Raw genomic sequence first — 19,709 nt, forward strand, 5'->3', positions numbered from 1 at the left:
TCAAAAGCGTCGGTGGTTCAGAAAAATATTCTAAATGAACAGAATGCTCTCATAACTCTCCACCAGATTTGCTTTGCTGCTCGTAAGTTCACGTTAACTCAAACTTGCGTACATGAACTGAAACCTGACGTGAGATTTGATTGTAGCCACCGCTCGCGTCCATGTTGATAAATGCCAAGTTTGGCATGGAAATGAGCATACACACAATTTTCTGTCGTACGTTCATTTAGTAAATAAGGGTCATTGTGTAGAGACCAGTCAGACACCGTTTTACCACTGGAGCATGCTTGGATTGGTTTGGTTGCTAAGATGACGAATCTTGATTTACTACACGCCATAGATTGGAGCGCACAGCTGAAACGGCGCTGGAAAATCACTCATCCACCAGGATCGTATTACTTGTTGTTTATTCTATGTACTGTTATTGTGGCATTTACATAAGTAGTTCTTGAGTAAAATCACTTGTTTGGAGGGTTTTTGGACCCTTGGTTTGTTTCAAGATAAAAGGCTAGTCTACCTAATCCATTATTGAAGGTATTAATACATTTAGAATACCTAACTACAGTTTTCGTCATGTCTGCTGCATGTGTGTTTTGTCCATGAGCCATATGCACCTCAAAAATATGCACTCTAATGATGACCTTGCTTAATCGCCCACTGAAATGTTTTATTGATTAAATAAACGACAATCAATCGATTGTCAATTAATCATTAATATCACAATTTCCTTTTGTCATTAGTACATCAAGTTAAACTAAATTAAAATAAGATGTTGTTTAGCTATTACCTGGAACTTAAATTAAAAATAAAATAAAGTTCCTGTGTTGGTTAATAACTAACATGCTAAAGAGAACCATGTTTATTATTATTTATAGCTTATTATGGTCTCAATACTGGCATTAGCACAGTTATGGCTCCTTGAGTGAAGCAACATACAACATCATGGTTATCATGTAGCCCTTTAGAGCCTAAGCACAAGTGCAAATTTAAGTTGTAACAGAATGTTCAAGGTTAGTTGCATTAGGTCATTTTAACAAAGTAATTTGAACAAGCAGCAAAAATCTTTTTTTGTTTTTTTTTTTGAGTGTGCAGTATCTGTACAGTGTCTTCGATTTATTTATTTTTCTGGCATCTTGCTTTTCTGTCCTTCGGTGGCAGCAGTACATACGGATAGGCTCAGATTACCTTGTAAAAATGTCAACTCTTCACACCCTCTGGCATATATTAAATACAATGCATATAAGCAACCTTTGGCAGATACGGGGCGCGAGTGTGGATATTTAGATCTGCACCTTGCAGTCACCTCTTCCTTCAGGACAATTCCAACAGCCCTATTGCACTGCTGATTCATGAATTTATTAGATGGGATTTAACTTCATGTGACTCTCAGCAGTCACATGTATGGAAATTGAGGACTATGGCAAATTTTGGCAGCAACATTCTTGATCCTCGAGTTAATTGGGATGTGGCAAGATCTCCCTTGTGCTGACTACAGGAATGGAGGGTTATGGAAGAATTAAAGAGATGGTGAGGCTGCCGTGTATGTGTTAACCACTTAAAACTATCCTTAATGAATACCTGCTTTTGGTGGCAAGTTTTGCTTGTTAATAACTAGGGATGCAACGATATGATTATTTTTGAGGCTGATACAGATTTTAACAAACAATTATTGGCCGATACTGATATTTGTTACTTCCTCTCTTATTTGAAATTTTGTCATCAAAATAGATAGTATTTTGATCATGTTTCTTAAATAAGCAAAGTTCAAAACGGCCTGCATTAAAATAACAGATTTATTGCTGTATCATCAAATAATTTTTAATGAACATGGATTGGATCCATTTAACATTTAGCAGGCCTATATAAAGACAAAACAAAGATACATATGAAATAAACGGTGTTCTGGGTGGTTGCTAGGCGGTTGCTATGGTAACCTGGGTGGTTGCTAGGGTGTTGCTAAGGTACCTGGGGTGGTCACTACGGTGTTGCTAGGCGGTTGCTAGGGTGTTCTGGATGGTTGCTAGGCAGTTGCTACAGTAACCCAGGTACAGAAATAAAGAAATGTAAAATAACACTGAAAATTCTTCACTGTATAAATTATATGCATATTAATCCTTTATTGTAACAGACTTTATTGTGGTTAATCTTCTAATTTGTTTTTGTATACATTTTAATACTTTTTGTAAGGTTAGATATGTATGACATCTGCACTTTCTCCTTTACTAAGGCTGGACTTTTATTTTGATGGGTTTTCTCATCTACAGAGCTATAAGGGTAATGGAGAGCAAACAGTTCTTCAGAGATATTTTGCAGCTTTAAAGTTTGTCAGTTTATTAAGCACTCCTGAAAAGGCATAAGATCGGTATGTATTCGTTTACTGTTAGTTGTAATAAGTGTTTTGAGTAACTCCCTGTATGTTAATGATAATGAGAGAGAGAGAGAGAGAGAGAGATAATAATGTGCACTTGGGCTTTGTATTGTTTAGCTTTTGTAGTGAATTTTTTGGAGTGAAAATGGACACAATAAACTTAATAAAACATCAGTAAAGTTTTAGTCTTCATTCCGATGGGGTCCGCTACACTTATGAAAGTTTCAGAAGTTTAGTCAAGAATAGTGTGCGATCTTTTGTTATTTGATTAACAAAAGCACAGACGGCAGCACTTCACAGCAGTCATTATAAAGCTCAGTTCCTTCACGCAGTTAATTAAGAAACCATTGGTTTGTTACATCTGCCTTTTTTCCTGCTACAGCTGATATGCCGATGGTTGTAAATTGAGCAAAAATCGGCCGATACATCAGTGCATCCCTATTAATAACTGTAACTGGATAGAAAGTGGTCTTCCTCCAGATGCTGCAGAATGTGAAGTATTTAGACACTTCTAACCTGATAGAGACCATGTTCATGCATACCTTAGCTTGTAGCCAAAACATTTGATGTCACTCTTCTCTATAAGCAAAGTCATAAGCATGTCTGTTCTATGTCCATTGGTTTTAAAGGTTGTCGATACAGCCCAGTAATAATAATGATGATGATGATGTTTGGAGCTTCTTCCCCTCATGCTGCTTAAAAACCCTGAGGCACAATGGAATTGTGCTATTGCTGACGAAATGTCTGTTTAGTTCAATATAGCAGCAGACAGACAGGAGCCGTCTCGGTCTGTTTGCAATCGCCATGGTTTCCATAGTCACTTTTAATTCAGAGTGATTGAAGGCAGGGTCTCCCTTATTTTTCAATATGAAATGCGAGCAACTCTGTCTGGTCAGCTTCTGTCATGGCGGAGCAACAGTTAAAAGAGAATTTCTCAAAGTAAAACTGTCGACATGCTTATAGCTGATTGCCTGAATAGTAGCACATCCGATTTAATGGCACAAACGTTTGAATATAAGATTATCGCCCACCAGTAATGCAAAAAATGCACTTGTAAAAAGGTTTTGTTTGCAGCACTACCATGAAGTTACACTACCAGTCAAAAGTTTCGATTTCTTTAATGCTTCTGAAATAAATGTTCACCTGGGCTGTATTTAGTTAATCAGAAATGCAGTAATATTGTCTAATATGACAATTTTGTTTTAATAAAAAAAAAAAAAAAATACTAAAAGTAATTTACTCATGTGAAAATGTGTATTACTCCAGTCTTCAGTGTCACATGATCAAGAAACATTTATCATCAAAGATCAAAACGGCTTAATATTTTTGTGGAAACTGAGATACACAACCATTTAAAAGTTTGCGATAAGGTATTAAAAAAAATACCTTTTATTTAGAAAGTGTGCAATAAACTGATTCAAAGTGACAGAAAACTTTTGTAACATTATAAAATGTCTTTACTAATTCAAATAAAGGCTGTTAAATTTTTCTATTCATCAGATTCCTGAAAAAAGCATCAGCAAAATTTTATAGCATTTATAATATTTCTTGAGCAGAGTGGACTAATGATTTTGCCATTACAGGAATAAATTACATTTTAAAATGCATCATTTTTAAAATACATCATTTTTAAAATACAGTTGTTTTAAATTTTTAATATTTCACAATATTAAATACTATTTTACTGTAATTTTGATCACATAAATGTAGCCTTGGTGTGCAAAAGAGAATTCTTCCAAAATGTAAAAAAAAATACAAAAAATAATAATTCAATCTTTTGACCAGTAGGGTATGTAGTGCAAGTGTCTACCATAAGGTATTTTACCAAAAATGAACATTGAATGAGAGGCTCATTCGAGAGAATTGAAATTGCTCTTATTCAAGTGAAATGTTGATGGTATTAGCCTTGTTCGGTCAGCCCGCCAACTTTTTTCCAGACCACTTGCGCATGGATCATTGCCTCCTAAAAGATGCAATTTCTCAACACCTCATGGTTCAATGAGTATGACTAAGTACTTGTAATGCATTTAGTGTTTTTGCTGTGAAATTCATTCCAGTGGTGCTCACCTTTCGATAATTTTCATGGCTACCACTGGAATATATTTCATCTCAAAGGTCTTTCCCAGGTGGCCCTATTTTCTGAAAGGATGCAGACTGGTTAGGAGCCCTCATTTCTTTTTATCATATGTCTGGAGTGCTCCGGACCCCGCTGTCATTCAGTGGTCTGTTAGGAGCACGCTCTGTGGGCATTGGGTCGTAGCCCCCAGTCTTCAGACTCCAGATGGCCTTTTTTTCAGCAAATTCTCCTAGCCTTTCTATGAATATATAGAATATATAGGTAGACGATTCTTTTCAGCAGCTGAATTACATCAGGTCAAAGGCTCCATGAATAGAGTTTAAAAAAAGAAAAGAAAAAAACCCTCTGCTGCAATCAAGCCAAGCATTTTGTGGCTAGAGAGAAATCCATTTATAAATGTAGGATTTAAGTCCCTGAAAGGCATTTGAGGAGGCTGAATTACATGAAATATAAGGTTTGTCTCCATTATTTGTTTTCTGTTAATAATGGAGGCCAGAATAAAAGTTTTATGAAACTCAATTTATATTTAGCAAATTTACATAGCAAAACATTTTTTTTAGTAGAGTGCAAAAGCAAGAACTCTCCCACTTAGGGTAATGATTTTTAAATAAATCCCTAACATAATGAATTAAACTTGTTTCTGCTGTAGGCAGAACTATGAGTGTATTGCTGCAAGACATCTGAATTCTTTTTGATAAAAAGGTGCAAAAAATTCCCTAGATTTTATTTGAAAGTGGGTACCTGAGCCATATTTAGGGACCAGAATATCAGACTTAGTCAATATAAGACTTAGCTGACATGAAATGTAAATTCACCCTATTCATTTATTTATTTTTATTATATAGTGATCGGCCGATAATGATTTTTTTTTTTAGTACCAATTTGTGTGTGTGCCCAATAACCGATATGCAGAACCTATATTTATTTACTGTTATACTTATGTTTTTGACACGATTACAGCACCACTGAACCAAACCATTTTATTTATATCAATCACTCCCTCCTTGCATAGAAAACAAAACAAATCTTATTTATACACCAATAAATTTTAATTTTAATCTTCATATTATAAAAATAATTTTATTTATAAAAAGCATCAGCAGCAACACTACTGTAAACAATAGGCAAAATAAATGTAGAATGTCTGTTTTCAAATGGAGAAAATAAAGACAGGAGTTATATCGACTTTGCAGAAATGTAATACTTAATTTTAAACTACAGTTTTAATAGATTTATAAGCTGTTTAATAGGCTAGAGAGTGAAGAATAATTTGCTGGATAATGTTAAATAACTGAATAATATATTCTGGAATATTGGAATATAAACAAAACATTGTGTTTTATTGCATTTCTCAACTGGTATGTTATAACAGAATTATTAATGTTTTTGTCATTCTAGATTATGAAATATCTGCTGACAAAGCCCTGTTTATCTATGCATTTACACAGAACTATATGCTACTCAAACCGCGATTGCTCGCAGAGATAATTAAATAAGTTGTTTACTTGGATGTTTGTTAGCGAATTAATGGATATATTGTAAATGTTTATATAATTATGGTGTTTTAAACAAGTGAATCTTGTTAAAAGTTACATGCGGTGGCCGTGGAGCATTTCCTGAGCATCAACCCGCTGAGTGAACAGCAAAATGCAGATGACTTCACGAGACTGAGCTGAGCATAGACAACAGAGAGAATTAAATTCAGCGCTTTTATTTCCAACATGTGCTCATTCATGTATTTTATTCATGCAAAGTTACATCTTTATTTGGACAGGACATGACGGATTATCTTACATGACTCCGTGAGCTTGTCTCTATGTCTTAGAGACAAGCTGCATAAACTAGCTACATTTCAGGCATTTATGCAACACATCTAATTTGTGCATTAATGGCGGTTATGTTAAATAAAGTTTACTAATTAAAGCAAAGCAGGTAATTATACTTTACTTGTGCACGCCGTTGTCTTGTCTCCCCTCAGATGCGCTGAAATGTTGATCCTGCGCGCAATTCTCAAAACGGCCACAAGATGGTGGCGTTTATCCGTAAATCCCATATTACAAAACCAATATCCGATTATGGTAAAATGCTTAAATATCGGGAAATCGATACATGGGTCGATCTCTATTATTATGTATGATTCATCTATGCAGGTTTCATTTTCTTAAATTTATTTTTGATCTTGTAATTTAATAAAATGGTTGATCTTCAGGTGAAACGATAGACTTCTCTCTGGTGATGTACACCAAACTTCTCCAGTCATTTAATACATGACTTGCATGTGAGCAACTTTCAAAACTGTTGTTTTCTATGAATGTACGCCTCTTTGTCATCCACCAACAACATCCATCTACAGCTCTGGGGGCCTGCTCAGATTTTTCTGGGCCACTTACATAGATTTGAATTGAACACAAAGCAAAACCTTATAAAATGATAGAGACTTCGCCCTACCGGTCACTTGACTCAGATTGGTGTTTCTCGTTCTGTGATGCATGACACTCCCATTTGTTTTTTTTGACTTGTGCCAGTAAGCCACCCTTACGTATGCAATGTTATGAAGCTCTTCTGAAGCTTTAGCTGTCGTCTTGGACATTGTCATCTCAGCATATCAAAGACTGTCTGCAGTCTCTAGCTCAAAGATGATTTAATATGTCACTATACCACACATGATGAAGGCCACCTGTACTGTAAAGGGACAGAGAGAGCGAAGGAGTGAGACGTGGCATTAATAATACAGTTTCTTAGAGGTGGGCTTCTCCAGGGAGGGGAAGATGGCTGCGTGCTGCGCACAGACATGTATCTTGCCGCCAAAAAGAGCAGTAGTAATGTGTCTGGACGGGCTGCTCGGCGGAAAGCAGTCCGGCTCAGCCAGCACACTCCCGATTTGACTTGATTGCAGCAACTGTTGCCTTACTCCCCTGTTGGGTTGTATTAGTCTTCCAGCTTGCGACAGCTCACTGAAGTGTCTTTAAGGATTTAATTCCCACTGATTTTTTTTTTTTTTTTTTTTTTTTTTTTTGCCTTTTTTCCACCCCTCTCCAGTTACCACAGAACTTTTTTTCTTTAATTCGATTTTTTGTTTGTTTGCCCAGAGCAGTGCAGAACAGTCTAATCACCAATGGAATGTGCTAAAAAAAAAAAAGCTACCCTGCTGATGTAGAGAGTGGTTAGAGATTTAAATAAACCTGATACCCCAAGTATTCAACTTGGCCACATAACTTGTCCCGCACCGCTTGTGCAACTGACATGAATAATTTCTCATTGTGTTACTCGAGTAAAGGCATATTACTCTTAAGACATTTTAAAGTGTTATGGGGAAAAAATGGACCTAAACCATGTATAGAGAGCAGAAATATTGTACAGACTTTGGGTATTTAAAAATACACCCAGAACACCATAGCAATGTTCTAAAAAATCCCTTAAAAGGATAATTCACCCAAAAATGAAAATTCTGTAATTTATTCACCCTCAAGTTGTCTATTCATCAAAATATCTTTGTGTTCAGCAGAAGAAAGACATTCATACAGGTTTGGTGAATAAATGATGACAATTTTCATTTTTTGGGTGTACTATCCCTTTAAATGCATTTCAATAAAATCGGAAAGATGTTTGAAGAACCACTCAGTACACCGTAGCAACACCATAGCAACGTTCTTCATTTTTATAGCGATGTACTTAAATACACAGAACACAGTAGCAACCACAGAACAATGTTCTAAAACCCATTTAGAACATCTTTGCATTTTTATTGAAACCTACTTAAACCACTCAAAACACCATTGTATCTGCATAGCAACACTCCTTGGCAACCACCCAAGTTCAGTTATGGCTGAGAGTACAGCTCAAGCAAGCACCACTCATTCAAAATCTACTTGCTGATTTTAAATGTTATGTATAGTCATTCAAGTCATTTTAGAGTGTCTGGTACAACTCAAGTCAAAAAGCAGCTGGACTTGGATTTTCGCTTTTGTGTGGTGTTTTATTTCTTTGTCGAGAGTTTGATCTCAATCTTAACCGTATTGTTTCGGCTCTCATAGGTTGTGGTTTCTACAAACATCGCTGAGACATCCCTGACCATCGATGGCGTGGTGTTTGTAATTGATCCTGGCTTTGCCAAGCAAAAGGTTAGTCTTCTCTTCTTTGCCTCACTTGTCTAATCTCACCCCATCATCTGTTTCTCTTGCCTCTGAAATCCCCAGATAAACCCAGTGGCGGGGCTCTGACAGCGACTCGAGATGGAATAGCTAGTTATTTATTCTGCTGACATTTCCCTAGCCCAGCTGCTGCTGTCATACATGTAGTCCAGTCAGAGATGAAGGATGGCTTCGCTTTGGCATATTGCTGTGGTGCAATGGTGTGCATTTATTATTCACACAGCTCTTTCCTTCTCGTCGCACAGGTGTATAACCCTCGTATTCGAGTCGAGTCGCTGCTCGTAACGGCTATTAGCAAGGCTTCAGCCCAGCAGAGAGCCGGCCGTGCTGGACGTACGCGCCCGGGAAAGTGCTTCCGGCTCTACACCGAGAAGGCCTACAAGACTGAGATGCAGGTTTGTGAAATGGATCATTACTGCTGTAGGCATCTGGGAAGCGATTTGATTATATGTCAGTAATGTTGGTTGGGTCATTTGTTTATCAAACAGCAGATGGACTTCTAGCCTCCTTTTTGTACACACAACATGGAAAATGTCCATATCAACTAAATGAGTTTGAATATTTCCGCAGGAGCAGCAACTTGAGGGTCTTAATAGAGAACATCAGCTAATATTTTTTTTCTTTATTTTCATTTCTCCTCAGGATAACACGTACCCTGAGATTCTCAGGTCGAATTTGGGCTCTGTTGTGCTACAGCTCAAAAAGCTTGGTATTGATGACCTAGTGCACTTTGACTTCATGGACCCACCAGGTATAGAATAAAGTTTTGTGTTTGTTCATATAAAAGTCTGATACTATAAAATGGTTCTGTGTAATGGGGCAGCACACTTTTCCACACATGGACTGATATTTCTGTGTCAGGCTTTGCTTTGATCGTGTAATTGCTTTTATACTATATGAAGACTGATGTGAACATTCATTAAAACTGCATGATGGTCAGGTTTGTAATTGCTGAATAGTATAGACTGGAACATTTCCTTGTGATTGGCTCATCATCTTTTCTGAAAGGTTCATGACCTTAAAGATCTCTGAAGTCAATCTAAAAATGCTCTCTCTTATTGAAGCTTTCTACTTAACATACTGCATTACTAAATGTATAGCTGGGTAATATAAAAGACAATATTCAGTATCGTTATTTATGCATTTGTTCTGAAATATCTTAAAAGTGCAATTTTTTTTTCTTTGTTTCCCCCTTCCCCCACCACTATAAACCTAGCAGCAGAATAGATTAAAAATTAATTAAAATATAAATGAAAATGTAGTTAGTGACTGTTAATTTATATAAACCAATATAACAATACAAGGTAATAATAAAACTCTCTCTCTCTCACATGCACGCACACTATTTTATATATATATTATTATTATTATTTATTTATTATTTTTATTAAAATGTTGAAAACTGTTTAAAAAATGTTGTTGATGCTAACAAATATGCTGAAACTAATATAGGTCTTTTAGTTAAAGTTCCCAGGGTACCATAGCTTATGTATTTGTTTACCTGTATTCAGTAAGCATGGGATTAGATGCACACAAGAAGCCAAATGAAAACATTAGGAATTTGTAGCATCGGACAAAGCCGATGGAAGCCATTTGCCTAGTGACATTTGCCAAATGCTCGCTTATACTTTCCTTATTTTAATGTACATTTAGCTTTCTCTCTCATTGATTTGCCTTCAGTTAACACATTGGCACATTCCCTGCTATAGTTCATTTATGATGTGGTGTCTGCAGTGTGTAAATTACTTTTTCCAGGTGGGCTCACTGCATGGCATTTGTACTTAATTATTGCCCAAAACGGATTACTTTCCTAAGCATGAGTAATGCTACATCCTTTCTAAAGAAATAGAAACAAGTATGTCTGATATACAAGATCAATACTTGTTCATAATAACAAACCATAGACTGTAAAAAAAAAGATGGACACCGCGATGCCGCTTCCTTCAATTGTAATGAACTGAGTGTAAAACGTATGCTGTACGACAATGGCCGTTGACATGTTAACGCTGACAGTTTGGAGCCTGGGCATGTGCTGAAGGAATCGTCAGTGGACCCCGGAGGCGGAGTCGTGGTATCAAACTTCCACCCAGACGTCTGCATCATCTGTTGTTATATTTTTTTTCCTTCCTTTTTTCATTTGGCTTAAACGATGGTTTAATTACATCTGGCAAAGAGGAACTTATATTTATTTGAATATTTATTAATGTACATTGTTCGTTTTCAAGTAAATTACAAGTGATAACTACAATACATTGGGATAGGTCAAAACAACATATCGTAACTGATGTATTTTAAATATATAAATTAGACACAATTTAAAATTCTACCTGTAAAATAATAAAATACTATTACTAGAGCAATAATATTTTTGAAACGGCAAATTCAGTAGATAAACTCAATATGCCACTAGAAACAACTCTAAAATGTCAGAAATGGTCCTGCCATTTTAAAGTTGAACTAACGTTACAGGTGATTGATTGCTGTAGACAGTGCTCTATAATTAGAGTAGGCTCCCATAAATATAATTAGTAACTGCCAGATAACGATCACCTGCTTTTTCCCATCATGGCTAACGTTTTTTTATTTTGACTCAAGCGCCATTTGTTCACATAGAGAGTGTGGGGTTTATGACCTGTACTGCATCCAGCCACCAGGGGGCAATCAAAGAGCCTGCAGCTTCACTTTTCAGGACGTATGAGGCACACCCGTAACAAACTGACCGTGGGTTTTTTTTTTTTTTTTTTTTAAATGAAGTTTTCCTGACTCATTGATAAAGACAGCCATAGTCTTTCATCCTATTCAGCAAACTCCTCCAAACCTTAGGCAATGCTAATTTTCAGTTAACATGCAACTGGTCATTAGAGCCAAACTCTCTAGAGCCAAAGGTCAGTAATTGAATTTGTTGGTGTGTGACCAGTGTTGATGCATTAAGTAGAGGTTCCTCCCTATAATTGAATTAGTGGCGCTGCTGTTTGGAACTGCTTGCATGTCAGATGAAAAATTAGCCCCCTTTGTCTTGAATTAAAAGTTAGTTGTTGTCCAGAGGACCATAGACGCAATGTTTTCAGTAGTTGTTGTTGTTGTTGTTTTGGGGTTTTTATTTTATTTTATTATTTTTTTTATAATAAGTAACCAAGGTAGCTAATGCAAGTATCCCTTATTACTTTTGCTAATGCTTTGGTTTAAAATGTTTGAAATGTATAGTCAATGATAATATTGCAATTGTTTTAACAATGTGCAACCTGACATTGTCACTCACTTTGCAAAATCCAAACAAAAGCATACCTTGAGGATCCAGGCTTTCACTGCAAGAACCATTATGTGTCTCGGAGCTGAATAAATCTGCTTTTTGAATCTGCTTTAGTAGTTTTATTTAAAGCCAAACATGCTTCATTCAAGCCCTTTCAGCTCCGTGCGTGTTCTCCCTTTCTCCAGACGCTAGCCATATTAACGGTGCGTGTCCACTGGCTTGGAGCAGAGTGAGCGTTTTTAATTCATTCCAATGGACATTGAACTTGCAGTATTCGTCATAACGTGGCTCTAGACAGCGCCATGGCTTTTAGTAGTCATTTAATTAAAGCGCACCAACAACAAGATGCACAAGTAACATCCCAATAATGTCATCGGCCATAGCAATGTTTTGGTAGATGTCGCCAAACCCTAATTTCAATCCCTTACAGCCTTGTTTTCATCATGTCAAAAATTAAATATGACGCTACCCTGACTAAGGTTCAGTTTACAAAATATTGTCTAATTATTTTTTTTTGTTTTTTTTTTTTTTTATCACACACCAACTCAGAACACCTCCAACAATCTGGCAACTACCCATGACAAATTTCCTTAGACAGTTTTATTCACAACAATCTCACAATTTGTTATTGTATTGTAATATAATATTTTTCTGCCAGCTCCGGAGACCCTGATGCGAGCCCTGGAGCTGTTGAACTATCTCGCAGCACTAAATGACGACGGTGACCTGACGGAGCTGGGCTCCATGATGGCTGAGTTCCCTCTCGACCCCCAGCTGGCCAAGATGGTCATCGCCAGCTGTGAATTCAACTGCTCCAATGAGATCCTCTCCATCACCGCAATGTTATCAGGTAGTATATGCTCATGTACACACATGACCCCTGCATATGATCTAAAAATTATTAGAGAAGAATGGCTATGAAAGATTAATTCTTTGTAGCTCACTCAATTTCAGTTAGATGTCTGTCTGAATATGCTCAGGACAAAACAACAAACAAGATGTTAGTCTTCTGTTTTATTGTCTACATATCCACAATTTCAAGTTGCCAACCAAGTTAATCGTAATGGTTGAATAAACAGTCTGCTTATGCGTTTAGCTGCTTGGCTGAAGCCATTATATAGAACGACTCTCAAAGGAAGGACTCCCAAACTGTCCAGTCTCTTAATGTGTCACACTGTAAGACTGCCAAATCAGAATGGCGCTTGAGCTATTAAATGTCTGTGATGCAGAGGGGTGGGGGAGAGTAGGACATATGATACAGCCGCTTAAGAGCTCGCTTACTAGGTTCAGGCTTTGTTTGTCAAATGTGAACTGACCTGAGTAACCCTTCAAACAATGCTGGGCTTCAGATCAGGTCCAATATAACCTGAGATCATAGAAAATTGAACCTCACAGTTTCCTGATTAAAAATATAAAAATATATTGAAATATTTTAAAATATTTAAAAAATAATTAAAATAATTAACACCAAAAAAGTCACCTGAAATTTATATTTATGTATTTGAATTGCATATCAAATTTCCATTCATTTGGATTAGTTCTAACAAATTTAATAAAATGAAAATTAAATATTGATCATAATTTAATTTGAATTAAATTAAAATAAACGTACATTTAATGTGACTTGGCCTGTTATAACTACTTTTTGTTGGACGATATATATTGTCCCAGAAATAATTGCGATAAATGATATTATTTAACAGCATAATAATGCAAGTAGGCCTGCGCACTTTCAAATGATAATGTATTTAACTCTTAGGAATATCTAGATACTGGAATTGAAGTGTCAAAAATTTACATTTCTTAAATTGAGTAAATAAACCTTTGATAAAGTGCAAATTAACAAGTAGAGAAGAAAAAAACACTTGCAAATGCACGAGTCCCTTAAATCTACAGTGAAAAGAAGGTCAGGGTAAAATCTGTAAAGTAAGGGTGCACATTATAAATAAAGGTACAGATGCCCAGAGGCCATATCTGCTGTTAAATCTATTTTTCTAGGGGTGTGTTTTTTAAACTTATTTTACCTTGAGCGTCGTGTGTTTTATAATGCCGCATCATGATCGAGATGTTGCAAAAGACATTCTCAAGTAATGCCTTGTTTTCACCCGTCAATGTCTGCTGTATATGACTGAGCTGGACAAGCTCTTTTTTCGCTTCCGGCATGGAGGGCAGATAAGATGACAAAATTATCGAAGTCATGTCCATATATGTGCAATAAATCAATATACTGATTATCGTTATGGGTTTAAATGTGACGCATATTCACATATACACTGTGTTCCAAATTATTATGCAAGTGACACATCATAGTGTACTAGTTGTTTTCATGCCTTTTGCACAGCATTGCACCATTTCATGCTTTTGATCTTCAGAAAGATCTTTCTTCCTCCCCATATTGCGTGAGAACTGTAACTTGCTTAATAATGTGGAACAACTCCTAAGTATGGTTTCCATTTACCTAAGTAGACCTGGGAAACTGTTTTGTCTGAGATTGATACCAGTTACCTAAAAAGACATGGATAAATAAACAAACACTTTTAGAAAAACTAAAATCTGAATGATTATTGTTCTGAAATCCTACTGATGTCACTTGCATAATAATTTGTAACAAATTATTATGCAAGTGACACATCATAGTGTACTAGTTGTTTTCATGCCTTTTGCACAGCATTGCACCATTTCATGCTTTTGATCTTCAGAAAGATCTTTCTTCCTCCCCATATTGCGTGAGAACTGTAACTTGCTTAATAATGTGGAAGAACTCCTAAGTATGGTTTCCATTTACCTAAGTAGACCTGGGAAACTGTTTTGTCTGAGATTGATACCAGTTACCTAAAAAGACATGGATAAATAAACAAACACTTTTAGAAAAACTAAAATCTGAATGATTATTGTTCTGAAATCCTACTGATGTCACTTGCATAATAATTTGTAACAGTGTATAGATAAATTAAACCATTAAGCTTTTTCGATCAAAACTGTGTAATCCATTTGAATTGAAATGTTATATGCAATTCAAATAAATCCTTATTTATTTATTTATTTTTTTGGGTTAGCAGCATGTATTTTAAATGAACACAAGTAACATCAGTCAAGATCGACTGTGTCGAGTAACCTCGTCCCCCCAGAGGAATATCAGATCACAGGTTTAGCTTAATTTCCACCGCCACAATTTCTCTATTCCAGAAAGGCAAATGAAAAGCCGAAAGCAGCAGCTCTCCCCCTACCCCGTCCTGCTATTTGGTGTAGCGTACCCTGTGCCGTGCTCTAGCCTCAGAACTAGGCCTTGTGTCCTGTCTGGGTGAACGCTTGACTCATCCCTATGGGCGGCTATGTTGGGGCCCATACCAACCTTGTTTAGTCCCACAGTGCTTTGTGCGTCCCACCGAAGCCAAGAAGGCAGCTGACGAGTCCAAAATGAGGTTTGCCCACATCGACGGGGACCACCTGACTTTGCTCAACGTCTACCATGCCTTTAAACAAAGTACGTATACATCACACACACACACACACACACACACACACACACACACACACACACACACACACACACACACACACACACACACACACACACACACACACACACACACACACACACACACACACACACACACAGTTGCATCTTGTGCTCATGTGAGATAATTCCCTCCCCCCATTTTTAATTAGCCTAATTGCCTAAATCTATTACAACTAATTTCAGGTTGTTTTTGTAGGTGGCCGAAAATCGTAATTTGTTTCATCAAAATCGGTGCCTGCGAGGCAACGCGGCACTAACACTGTTCTGAAAGACAGCAAATTATGTGCAGTTTATTCTCACTTCAGCTTTCATATTTTCTCAACTCTCATGGGGTTTCTTGCATCTCATGTGTTATCTAGTGCTCAGCACTTATTTGAAACTTGACAATCATGAGAGTATGTTTGTGTACATATGAAGCTGACAAGTTTTTATTGTATAAATTGCATAAACCCTTTAAATTAGCACCAGATTACATGAATTCTGAAATTGGCAGAAACGACCATCAGAGACCAAACCATTAATATTCTTGATGCACTTTTTTCACCCCTTAACATGTCTTTAGGAAGCCATTGGTTATTATTACTGGTGGTTATTTTGGCAGAATTTGCATTGTAGTATAACTTGGAAAAATGTTGCAAAATTGCAATGCTGGTCATTTAGGTTTGCAAAATCACCACTGTTTTTCAGTACACTGAAAGTTAAAGGTAAGGATAAAGTCATGAGATATATAATATAAAAATTAATATATATATGTGTGTGTGTGTGTGAGTGTGTGTGTGTGTGTTACATCAATAAAACTGATGAAAAGCTGAAAAAAAATTAATGGTTTTTGTAAGCTTTATACCATAACTTGACGTATAAATGAAATATTTAAATATAAAAATATATTTAAAATAATATATATGTAAATATTCATTTTTCAGTTAATTTACTTTTTGTGTTTTTTTTACATAGAGGTGAAGTGTGTAAATTTTTGATGTCAAAGCCATTTGTATTTGTATTTTTATTTTATTTTTTCTCTCTAAAGCATAAAGCATGTGGTTCTGAGGCACTGTTTATTTGAACCTCTTGACAACATTGGCTGAAGCAGTGGCTTGAGTTTGGGGTGGGACATTTTTTGGCCTGCTAGTAGCAGATGTGGAGAAATGTTTAGGAAAAAAATTGTTTAAAATGGTCCATTTGGTGATGTGAGTGCTGCAGAAGTTACACACTTCACCTTAAATCTTGAAATCTTTGAAATCTGTGACTATTGTTATTAAAGCTGCATAATTAGCTATTTAGAAGTTTCTATATGACTTTGCAGTGGTGGTCTAAGTTCAGATCTGCTTGTATGTTGCTCTTAACCTGGTTTTCATGTGTAACCATTCTATTCCAAGACCACGAGTCAGTGCAGTGGTGCTATGATAACTTCGTGAACTACCGCTCGCTGATGTCGGCTGATAATGTGCGGCAGCAGCTCTCACGCATCATGGACCGCTTCAACCTGCCACGACGCAGCACAGAGTTCACCAGCCGTGACTACTACATCAACATCCGCCGCGCTCTAGTCACCGGGTTCTTCATGCAGGTGTGTTTGTCTATAAATTAATATATATATATATATATATAAAAAAATAGCATTGCAATATATAACTTAAAACTGCCAAGAGAAGTCTTTCTGGAGTCTGAACCCACGCTCTGTTGCAACACTGGAGCACCCTCGCCACCAACTGGGGTGGAGGAATTAGTTAAAAAGTTACAATAGATCACCCTCAGTGTCAAAATGACGGACAGCCAAATCAACAAATCGCTATTCTGAATATAGTCACAGCTTAAGAGGCGTCAAGACAATAATGCCCTTTGGCCATGATTATTTATAATAGAGCAGCCTTGAATGACCTTATAGCTTAAGGCTTTAGTTAATTATTAGTCCACTTTATTTTTTTTTTATCTTAAACTAAAGTACAGCTACTTTTAAAGTAGAGCTTGATTTCTCCTTTTAATCTGTCTGAATTAGAAGATACAGTGTCTGTTGGGAATGCAGAATCACTGAGGCTTGCTAATGTAATGCAAGGCTTTCTATCAAAGTGTGACCATTCAAACACTTACAAGAAATCAAGGCAATTTTCGTCCCACGTAGCGCAAATAAATGACGTTTTTATCGAGTCGCTCTCCAGGAGGGGGTACCTGAAACAAGTGACCTGACTAGTTGAATTACTCCATTAATATTGAAATATTTGTCAACATTAACCTTTACTGGTGAGACAAATTTCCGTCTTGGTGTACGAATTACCGGGCGCTCTATTGGCGACGTCTCTGTTTGAGTCGGCCGTTTATTGAGACTGATTGCTCAGGTTAATCTCGACATCCTCACGCTGCCCGTGTAGGTGCCTGAAGAAACGTCGGTGTGTGCGTGTTTGGTTTGCTAGTGGTTGATTTATTTGTTAATTTGCGTCTCTGGTGTTATCAGGTTGCTCACCTGGAGCGCACCGGCCACTATCTCACGGTGAAGGACAACCAGGTGGTCCAGTTGCACCCTTCCACCGTACTGGACCACAAGCCCGAGTGGGTTCTCTACAATGAGTTTGTGCTGACCACCAAGAACTACATCCGCACCTGCACTGATATAAAACCTGAATGGTAAGCTAAAACATGCAAATGTAGAATTTGTTTGTGCATTGTTGGCAAAGAGTAAATGTTTTGCAACAAAGAAAGGAAAAAGTGAGTAAACATTCTTTGTACCATCTCATCCTGTAGGCTGGTGAAAATCGCTCCACAGTACTACGAAATGGGCAACTTCCCTCAGTGCGAGGCTAAGAGGCAACTGGAGCGCATTGTTGCTAAACTTCAAACCAAGGAGTACTCTCAATACTGAACCTACCCAACGGTATAAGGACTATACATTTTGAATTCAGTATGCGCTGTGCAATGCTTCTGAGATTGTACATCGTCACACATTGTCATTCAACATTAGATTTCTGTCTGTTTTGTTTTCTGTTTTTGATTTGTTGTCAAGATATAATTATTTTTTATAACTCTTTGCTCCCAGCTCCACCGTGCATTTTGGCACCTGATAAAAACATATTGTTAAATTGGTCAATATAGGCACTAAGGATTGATTGGGAGCAAACGCTTAACAGGGATACCACCATCAACTTTTTTTGCATGAGCATTCATGTGGATGTTGACATTCCTTATTGACATTGAGAACTTCCTGCTATGTTATTGAGTAGAAAAGTCCCTGTTTATTCTGTAAAGGAGCTTTTACTTCAATAATAAAAAACCTTGATATCAGTCATGCTCAATCAAGTTCATGTGTACTATTCTTTTTGTTGACTTCAAATAAAAGACTCAATACAAATAGTCACTGCGCTAGCTTATGAGGAGGACCTAAATTGCACAAATGCATTCACAGCTTTGCATTTAGGATCAAAATAAAGCAGTATAGACCATAATGTTTCTTAATGGTTTCGGTAGAGATTTATTGAATGCGAGTTCTCTTCAGCTATTATTTCTATAAATTGTTTTAATAAATAATGAAGTACATCAGTGGTCATTTTTGTTAGGGCTGAGATTAGAGCAGTCATGTTAATGTGCTCATCTGTGAGGACTAATTGCATGTTTTACTGCATTAATTTTTTAACCATATTCATCCAATTTGGGTTTCCAGGAGTTTTCTTCTGTTTAGTTGCACTGTCCAATGCGCGCACAACAATCCAGTATCTGGGCGCTTGTTTCTCTGTTAATGGAGAAAAACTGGATTCCAGTGGGACTAGTGAAGTCATTTGATAGCTATTGAAGAAACATAAATGTACAGCATGTCTAAAATATCTGAATTATTGTCTTTTGAGTTAAGCCTTTTCTTTTCTTACATTTTCTCAGCAATTAGGCATATGATGCATTGTAATTTCTAAAATATAAATAAAATTATAGACCTGGAATACTGTTTGGAGCACAAAATATATCTTTTGAAAAACTTTGAATATTGTGTGGCTTATTTGAGTTCAATATCATTTATTCAATCATTTATTCAATTTCTCTGGTCACTTAATTTAATTCAGTTTGGAAAGCATCACACTTGTGTATTGTTACTGGAAAAAGTGGATACCAGAGTTATTAAACTATTAACCATTTTTCAATAACTGAAATAGATCAAATTAAAATATTAAATAAAATAATTATAAATAGAAGTATTTAAGAAAACTAAAAAATGACAAAAGCACATACAATTACTTGGATTTAAACTAAAACGAAAATATAAAAATCAAAGCTACTTTTAAATATTATATACTGTAATAGTATATAGATCTAAAATGTCTACAAAGTGATCTAAATGGTTATAATTATCTAAATAGTCCATTTAA

At 36.4% G+C, this 19,709-nt stretch overlaps 1 protein-coding gene across 1 annotated transcript in view; it reads left to right on the forward strand.

The window, feature by feature from the left end:
• The window catches only part of dhx15 (DEAH (Asp-Glu-Ala-His) box helicase 15), a 40,710-nt gene extending 21,414 nt beyond the window's left edge, over positions 1-19,296 (forward strand). Inside the window, exons 7-14 of the mRNA XM_067399997.1 lie at positions 8,480-8,566; positions 8,842-8,991; positions 9,239-9,347; positions 12,505-12,696; positions 15,208-15,330; positions 16,743-16,933; positions 17,816-17,985; positions 18,103-19,296. Coding sequence (XP_067256098.1) covers positions 8,480-8,566; positions 8,842-8,991; positions 9,239-9,347; positions 12,505-12,696; positions 15,208-15,330; positions 16,743-16,933; positions 17,816-17,985; positions 18,103-18,220 — 1,140 coding nt within the window. The 3' untranslated portion in view covers positions 18,221-19,296. The remainder of the gene's footprint in view (positions 1-8,479; positions 8,567-8,841; positions 8,992-9,238; positions 9,348-12,504; positions 12,697-15,207; positions 15,331-16,742; positions 16,934-17,815; positions 17,986-18,102) is intronic.
• The last annotated feature ends 413 nt before the right edge of the window (positions 19,297-19,709 follow it).

The sequence above is a fragment of the Chanodichthys erythropterus genome, chromosome 11, assembly GCF_024489055.1.
Source record: "Chanodichthys erythropterus isolate Z2021 chromosome 11, ASM2448905v1, whole genome shotgun sequence".
In the NCBI taxonomy this organism is placed as follows: Eukaryota; Metazoa; Chordata; class Actinopteri; order Cypriniformes; family Xenocyprididae; genus Chanodichthys; species Chanodichthys erythropterus.